This window comes from Corella eumyota, chromosome 4 (assembly GCF_963082875.1).
Source record: "Corella eumyota chromosome 4, kaCorEumy4.1, whole genome shotgun sequence".
Classification (NCBI taxonomy): domain Eukaryota; kingdom Metazoa; phylum Chordata; class Ascidiacea; order Phlebobranchia; family Corellidae; genus Corella; species Corella eumyota.
The window spans coordinates 3,369,470-3,378,058 of NC_137493.1; the positions used below are offsets into that span (position 1 = coordinate 3,369,470).

The following is an 8,589-nucleotide window of genomic DNA, read 5'->3' on the forward strand; positions in this document are numbered from 1 at the left end:
TTTTCCTCACAAGCACGTGTACACTTTCCAACTTTACGAGTTTATTTATTTGATCAGCCATTTTGAAACTTTGTTTGGCTAGCTCAGTGCTGGGCAGTACAACATCACGAAATCTACTTCAAAGAATGAAAATTTAGTTCTTTAAAGGTAAGAAAGTTTGTTTTAAAAAGTTGCTCCGTCAGTTCGTTATTTTAATTTACAAATTTTGTAAATATAATATGTCAAAAACGGAGTAAGCATTTAAGCAATTGTCAGGGTTGTTAAGCATTATTTTGTTAGATTAAAATAAATGTGATTTTTTATGCTTTTTAATGTAATTAGCCCAAATTCAATCATTTTTAGTTCTACATCTCTGCTGTAATAATGGATGGGATCTGCAAATGGTTTGCTCCTTAACTTTACTATTCAAACAATTTCTGGTAAGCCAAATGTTTTCAAAAATTTTTATTTCTTTATTTTTAAACAAGAATTTTTTTTTATCAAAAAAATTTTGTTTTTAAGGGTTAAAAATTATACTATTCTTAAAAATGTGGTTGTATAATAATCTTAATTAATAAGCTTAATGTTTAAGTTTTGTCAAAGAATATTATTTTATAAATATTTAGTTATTTATGAACCAATGAATAAATATATTTTATTTTATGGTTTCAAATTTTAGCGGCTAAAAATACTTTTTTAAGTAACTTTTTTGGTAAAAGCTGTATGTATATTTTTTATTACTCTTATTTAAATTTAGTATGTTGTTAGGAATATATTTACTTTTTATTGCAATTGGAATTTAATAATTATTTTTAATTAGTTAATTAACAACATGGGTTTAATTGTTTATTAAGTTACATGGCAAACAAAACAGTATTTCGACATCTTTAGTATGTTTATTTAATAGAAGCACTTGTTTATTCACCAATATATGATTGATTTTGTTGTCATAAGATTCTTGTGTCATCAAACATTAACTTTAGTCAATAGAGTTAAAGTGTACGTAACTGTGTTCCAGGAATTAGAACCGTAATTTACTTGTTTAAGGACTTTATTTAATTGTTAGCAGTGTAATATTGAATACGCAAACAGTTTTATACAAAATAAATGTTCGACAATTTATTTGGAGTTTATATAAAGTTGTAATATGTAAATTTGAATTTGTTTTAATGCCTTAATTATTAGGTGTATTACATATAAGGATTATAATTTTAATTGCTTGAGGCAGGTAGCTTAAATTGAAAGTGTACACAAATAATAACAATTTTAGACTTCAAATTTTAAATTAGTAAGAAATAAAAAAAAAACTTTAAAAATTTGGTAGACTACTATTTTTACCATAATATGAGATTGTGAGAATCAGCAGATGTCATATAAGGGTGTGAGTAGTATGCTTAAGTGACATTGAAATATTTTAAAAGGTTTGTTTACTTTAATCTTATTATTTTGTGGTTGTTGATAGATGCCAGGCAATGTACTTAGAAAGATAAGACCCGATAAAGTTATGATAAATTTTCACACAGTTATGTTATGTGGTCATTCATATACACCAGAACAGTTATCCAGATTATTGTACAGTTACATTTTTGGCTATTAAAAGTTCAAAGGGATTATAGTGTACACAGTTTATTATAAGTCATGTGCTCAGTAATGTTTAAATGGACAGGATTAAATGGCACAAAACCAACATAGCTATCCATTAGTCTTGTTTATAAATAAGTTGTTTCACAATAATTTTTAAGTCATAATTTTAGATATTTAGTTGAGCACTATATGATTTTTAAAACTTTTTATGAGACCTAAGGATATACTGGTATGTAAATAAAGTTTCGGTTTTTACATTTGAACAACTTAGTGATGTCTTGCTGCCCAAAATGTAGAAACATTTTCGTTTGTTTACGTCGAAAAAATAAAAAGGTAAATATCAAATTGTTTTGTAGTCAATGAAATTTTAATTTTTTTGGTGATTTCCCACTGTGTTTTCTAGCAAAAAAGTTTTTTTTTAATTTGATTTATTTCGATTTATCAAAACTAAAATGGGATTACTTTTGATACCTTCTTCATTCATAATTCAGATGGGTCTTTGTTACGTCACGGGTATAATCAATACCCTTATTGTGATGTCATAGAAAGTAACGCATACCTAAGTAAACATAAGAATTTTAACAAAGATTAGAAAAGTGTGTTTAAGAAACTTCTTTGAATTGCGTTTCTATTTGCTTTAATCTGTTTTGAGATATAAATATTATTAAAGATTATAATCATTGTAGTAGTAATAGTTACTTATAAAACAATCTTTAAATTTTTTTGCAATTCGTTAGCAATTGTTTAATTGTATTTTAATCCAGTAAAAGTTGTTGACATTTTTTGTTGATAAAAACTGGTATGACTTTTCAAATTCAATGTTGGGTTATTTTGAGTTAAGTGATATATTTCAACTGATTTTAACATGCCTAATTGCATTAGGATTATATTGTTCTATAGAGTTTTTTTCTGATCAGGTACGTTTAGTGTTAGACAGCTGGGATAAATAGCAAAAAAAGAAGTTAATAAATAAAAAGCTGGCAATAGTTTTAGTATTGCTGCAAATTTGTTAAACTTTAATTACACATTGTTATACTATGGTTTAAGTGACTTTTAAAATATATTTTCACTATAATTGTTTTTATTTTTTTAGTTGGACAAAAATTCTGATCGGAGGTTATCAGAAGAAAAACAACAGTTAGAATGTTTAGTTGATGAAAAAACAAGTAAATGCAATTAAATTGTATATATATATATATATATATTTGGTTTTTCTATAAAAATAAGAATGGATTTATTTGTTTTAACTTTTTTTTATAGGTTAATATAAAACTTTATTTTATATTAGGTAGCATTCAAGCTATTGTTGAAGAAAAAACAAATTTTATTCAAAATTTGCAAGAACAAATAAAGATTGCAAACGATAGTTTGCTGCAAGAGGTACCTGCTATACTAAATTATTTGCACTTTTATATAATTGTTAACTTCATGGAATATATTTCCAAAAAAATTAATGTTAGTGATTTTGGTTTATGTAAGTTATTTCTTTTTTTTTAGAAAGAAAGCCATGAAAAAAGCTTGGATTTGGTAAAAGAAAAACATGATTCAAAAATTGAAGGTAATAACTTGTAACAAATGTAAACCAAATCGTTTTGGCGTTTCAAATAAGATTTGTTCATGGCGTATACATTTTATTTTTAGAACAAACCAATCAAAATAAAAAAAATATTGAAGAGTTAACTAGTAAGTGCACCGAACTAAATAAAGAAATAGATCGGTTAAAATCCAATCAGGAAGAAGAAATTAATAAAGCTATTCAGGTATAATTTGCAATTAGTTAAATTATTAAACACTCGGTAATTTACAATAGTTTTGTTTAATTTTCAAATATTTAATTTTATATCAAGGCGCAGAAGAATGAACTGGAAAGTTTCCAAAATGTTTTAGAAATGAGAAAAAATGAAATTCATGATCTCAATCAAATAGTATGGACTTTTTTTATAAATTGAGCAGATGTTTGCCCTAATTTAAAATAATATCTTTACCTTTTAGATTGCTGAAAACCAGTTCCAAATGAATAATGTTAGAACATTAAAAGACATTAATATTACACAAAGCCAAAAAATTGAAGATCTACGCTCACAATTACATGAAAAAAGCCTAGAGAATCGGTAAGTATTGTATAAATATAATTACCAACAGCACTTTTTTGATCTTTTTTTTTACAACAGAAACTTATATTTGGAAAACCTAAAAATGCGTCAATCGTTAGACAAACATCGTCACTTGTCAACCAATCAAGAACAAAAAATTGAAGAACTGACTTACAGACTTAAATGTAACACGCCATCTCCTAATACACCTTTTAACCCTGTATTCACCCCTTCACCTTAACTGGTAGGTTATGGCAATTTTTGTTGGCCGAGTTAAATTTTACATATTTCTGGTTATTATTATTATGCAGTAGTAGTTAGATTGCTTGTCTTTAACATAGCCAAACAGCCTAAAAAATCCTACCACAATTTAATTATTACAAGTTCCTGCAAGTTTTAATAGACAAACTTATTTACTTGTTTACACACCTTTCTACTTAGTTGGGATTTTAAAAATGTTTAATAAGTGCAACCAATCATTAAATTAATTAGCTTATTCTTTATGCATTGTGCTATTTTACTATCGTAGTTAAGAAATTACAATTTATTATGAATGAAATTGGGTTTTAAACAAATTAGTTAGTGATCACATTTTAAACTTGCATATTAATAATATTAAAGCACTTAACACAGTAGATTATACATTTAAAATTAAGAAAAATTATTGGATTAGATTTAACTATAAATTAAAAGAATATATTACAAAATAAAATGAAAAATCAATACCCCCATTAAAACAATAAACCTAATAATAATATTGATTAAACTTAACAAACAGCCGAAATACTTTACGTCAGTGTTTTATTATTTTTATTAAAAAACTAGGTATTTTTACTTAAACAAACCATTTATAAACAGTGTTAATTAATTGAGTGCCAATTGCAGATTTAGTCTTCAAAATTATAATAATCATGCTGTCTTTGTTTCACATGCCTTATGTTCGTATTGTTACACTGGCTGTTATTTTCTGATAAAACAGATTTGTGAAATTTATTTTTAACAGTTGACCAAACGTCGGAATAAAACTTATTGCTCGACGAATAAACTTTGGTTTCTTGTAGTGGAATCTCGTCCAGAAGTTTTGCTAGTTTTAAAAACTCTTTTTCGAGTTCGACAATATGTTTTAAAATTAAGTCATTTTCCACAATTGTTTTAGGTATTTCTTTCTCGGTTAAATTTTTCTTTTTTGTTTCCAAATCTTCTATTTCTTTTGATAGTTTGGCTCGCTCTCTAAACATAAATAAAGTAAATTAGAGTATAAAACTTTACAAGAACCTCAATAATTTTGTTATTAGTAGCATAGATTTAAAGGTTATCATTATCTCTATTACTCTAGTACTCTAATTAAATCACTAAAAAGGTTTTAAAAAAAGCATACTTGAGATTTTCTGCAATTTTTCTCATAATGTGTGCCTTTTTAAGGGGGTCCACAGTTTTTGACACAGCAGGACAATTGCATTTTTTTCTTGTTTCCATTGCGACTGGTATTCTTTCTTCTAATAATAACGCTCTTCTTTCATGGCTGGGATGAGTAGATATATATTCCACGACTTTTTCATCTTCTTCATTTACAGTTCCCGAACTAAGTTGCTATAATTTAAATGAGATAAAAACAAAATTAGTTTAGAATGGCAGAAACCTTATGGAATGGAATTTATTTAAAAAAAAATTTAATCCAACTTTTAATTTAAGATACAATAAACTTATTTCAACAGTTTAATAATTGTAACAACTTACCCTAACTGCCATTTTATCCCATAACAAAACACTCCATCTTGGATCCACACAAGCTTTAGAAGCTAACATCAATCCAACTTCATCTGCTTCTGTTTCAAGCAATCTACTAAAGGGCAAATTAAATCCTAACTCGAATATGATTGGGTAAAGATAATCTTGCAGTGCATAAGTTAAGAAGGCAACAATATCATCGAACAAAAACCAAATGAAGCATATGAGAGGAACTAATAGAAGTTGACTGAACGAAAGAAAACTTTGTTGCTCCTGTAAAAAACAAAAAAATATTTAAAGGTTAATATTTTAAGCTGTTAAAAAATTTTGTTTTTTGTTACAAAATCAAAGTTAAGACTTAGGGGCACCAAAATTTGATGTATGATAAACCAAGTCACCATTGAAACTTACTTGAGTGTGACCAAGAATGGCATGTGACATTTCATGGCCAAGGACTATTGAAAGTTCTTCCCAGTCATTCATTAACATAATCATTCCAGTGAACAAATATATGTGGCCATTGGGGAGAACAAATGCATTGCAAATGTCAGGATTATTTACAACATGTAGCTTCCATTCTGTGTCTTTAACAAACTGGATATCACCATTATGTCTTATTAAACTATCGACCAAACCATAACATTTCTTATACAAAACGCTATCTTCATTTAAAAATTTGTTTCCGTACAGTGATTGCAAATGGTCCTTGTCTTTATTAGCAAGAATTGTTATTTGTTCCTTCGTAAATGATATCCAGCGTTTTCTTCCAGTTATAGGTACAGTCGTATAGTGGACATATGAATAATAAAATATATATGTAAGAAATACGCTTAAAATACCAGCTGAGACTTTATATCGGGAAATTTTTTCCTGGATATGTTTTGGAAGTTTGTCGTGATATTTACGAAAAACTCGTCCAAAAATTAAAGACAGTCCTTTGAATGCTTTAATTCCTTTAGTTTTGAGTAAAACTGCAAGAACTGGGTGTATTTTTCTTTGGTCAGTTAAACGAAAAGTTCGTTTTTGAAAAATTTGAAGAGAATTTGAATAAATTTTTGTTTTTCTTGAACTAAATCGAACCAGGTCATTTTTAGGAAAACGATATATTTTTTGGCTCCTGCAAATTGTTAGCAAAATTCCTGCATTTCTGTAGTTTTGCAATGAAATCCGCCACATCCTATAAACACCACTGTCTTATACCTTAAATAATGATTTTTCTTTTTACCTTTTCTAGTAACTCGGTCGAGTGCACTGTATTTTGCTTCATTGGCTACAACGGATTATCAGCCTTTATGAGTTAGTATACTACTACGCAATTTATTTGACGTAGGCTGTGTTTATGTTTCTATGCTCTATAACAGACCCATTATAGCAGTAATAAGTAAATTATTTTAAATTTTTTTAATTAACCAAATATAAATCTATCGTTTGCTAATGTTTATCATTTTTTTATTATTATTTTATAGATATGAAATACTTTTATTAGATATTTTTTATTAAAATTTAAAAAAAAATCCCTAGAACTCGTAAAGTTACGTAACGCAACGCAGCGCAACGCAACGTTACCTTGTCGTGTGAACAGGCCTTAAATTTTAAACATGTTTTAAATAATGTGGCTTGAAGGTTTAAATTTACACTAACCTTCATCGTCATGTTTTTAAAACATCTCAATACTTTAATGGTTCTTTGAAATATATGTGTATTCGCTTCACATTTTTTTTACCTCAATCTCTATCTGCATTGTGTAAGGATAACAATCGCTGATTAAATTTCCAAGTATTAAAAAAAATGTTTAAATGCTAAAAATGTTTAAATGCTGGTAAATTAAAATATAAACAGAAAAAAATTACAACTAGATTTATTTGATAAATAAAATATGGTTCGAAATTATTTGATTATTTTTAACATATAATTTTATAAATAAAAAATATATGCATAAACATTAACTAAGAATATTGCATACCTTTGGTTTTTAATTAACAAACCAGCATTTAATATAACAAACAAACAAGAATTATTTTTTAATTATCTTGAAATTATAAATATAATAAGATATAACCGACCAAAATTTAAAAACCTAATACCAATCTTTAAATTTGAATAAACAAACACCCATTAATTAGTAATTAGTGATAAAAAATTAAAATTTTATTTCATTTTTGAGTTACCGATATCATGATATACAAATGGCCAAGATTTAAAAAATAAATAACAAACTTTAAATTGTAATAAATAAACACTTATTTATTAGTAATTAGTGATAATTAAATGTTGTTAATAGGAGAATGAAAATATAATCTGATAATAAACAACATACTAAAATTTCAGATTTTTAAATTCTAAGGAACTAAAGATATCTTCTTTCAAAATTGGGACTAAAAAGAATAAAAACAATAATAATAATGAAAACTAGATTTATTTGATAAATAAAATATGGTTCGAAATTATTTGATTATGTTTAGCATAAATTTTTATAAATAAAAAAATATGCTTACACCTTAACTAGGAATTTTACATATCTTTGATTTTTAATAAACAAACAAGCATTTATATATATTATACAAATAAAATTAATTTTTTAACCCAGTTCTATGTTGCTAATATCAAGATATACATTTTACTAAATTTTAAATTCCCAAAATTGATTTTTGATTTTTAATAAATAAACAAGCATTTAAATAAAATAAACAAACAAAAATTATTTTTTAAACATGTATTTTAATTACTAATATCATAAAATACATTATATTAAATTTTAAATGCTTAATATCAAACTTTAATTTTTAATAAACAAACAAGAATTTAAATATAATAAACAAACAAAAATTAAATTTTTAATCCATTTTCGAGTTATTAATATTATGATATATAACTGACCAAAATTTGAAAACTTAATAACAATCTCTAAATTTTAATAAACAAACACCTATTAATTACTAATTAATAATATTTAAATTATCAAAATAGGAGGATTGAAACACAATATGATAAAAAACAACATACTAAAATTTTAAAAATTAATATACACAAAATCAAAAGTTATTCGATTTCAAAATTCGGATTAGTAAGAATAAAAATAAAAACTAGATTTATTTGATAAATAAAAGATGGTTCGAAATTATTTGATTATGTTTAGCATAAATTTTTATAAATAAAAAAATATGCTTACACCTTAACTAAGAATTTTACATATCTTTGATTTTTA

At 25.5% G+C, this 8,589-nt stretch overlaps 2 protein-coding genes across 2 annotated transcripts; one reads left to right on the forward strand and one right to left on the reverse strand.

Annotated features, from left to right (window-relative positions):
- Positions 1–1,741: 1,741 nt before the first annotated feature.
- Positions 1,742–4,205, forward strand: LOC145750157 (uncharacterized). The gene is made up of 8 exons (XM_082566118.1): positions 1,742–1,896; positions 2,657–2,729; positions 2,852–2,943; positions 3,061–3,121; positions 3,205–3,323; positions 3,411–3,488; positions 3,556–3,674; positions 3,735–4,205. Exons 1-8 carry the CDS (start codon positions 1,837–1,839, stop codon positions 3,895–3,897), a joined length of 765 nt encoding a protein of 254 aa, XP_082422244.1. The 5' UTR covers positions 1,742–1,836; the 3' UTR covers positions 3,898–4,205.
- Positions 4,172–6,560, reverse strand: LOC145750156 (metalloendopeptidase OMA1, mitochondrial-like). Its single transcript, XM_082566117.1, has 4 exons — positions 5,796–6,560; positions 5,394–5,657; positions 5,035–5,246; positions 4,172–4,886 (listed from the first exon to the last, which is right to left on the reverse strand). Exons 1-4 carry the CDS (start codon positions 6,558–6,560, stop codon positions 4,544–4,546), a joined length of 1,584 nt encoding a protein of 527 aa, XP_082422243.1. The 3' UTR covers positions 4,172–4,543.
- Between the last annotated feature and the right edge of the window lie 2,029 nt (positions 6,561–8,589).

Coding starts and splice junctions, on each gene's coding strand:
- LOC145750157 (XM_082566118.1), top strand. CDS start 1,837: ATGTCTTGCTGCCCAAAATGTAGAAACATTTTCGTTTGTTTACGTCGA. Junction 3,122..3,204: donor ACATGATTCAAAAATTGAAG/GTAATAACTTGT, acceptor TTTTATTTTTAG/AACAAACCAATCAAAATAAA. Junction 3,675..3,734: donor GAAAAAAGCCTAGAGAATCG/GTAAGTATTGTA, acceptor TTTTTACAACAG/AAACTTATATTTGGAAAACC.
- LOC145750156 (XM_082566117.1), bottom strand. CDS start 6,560: ATGTGGCGGATTTCATTGCAAAACTACAGAAATGCAGGAATTTTGCTA. Junction 5,658..5,795: donor CCATTCTTGGTCACACTCAA/GTAAGTTTCAAT, acceptor TGTTTTTTACAG/GAGCAACAAAGTTTTCTTTC. Junction 4,887..5,034: donor AAAATTGCAGAAAATCTCAA/GTATGCTTTTTT, acceptor ATTTATGTTTAG/AGAGCGAGCCAAACTATCAA.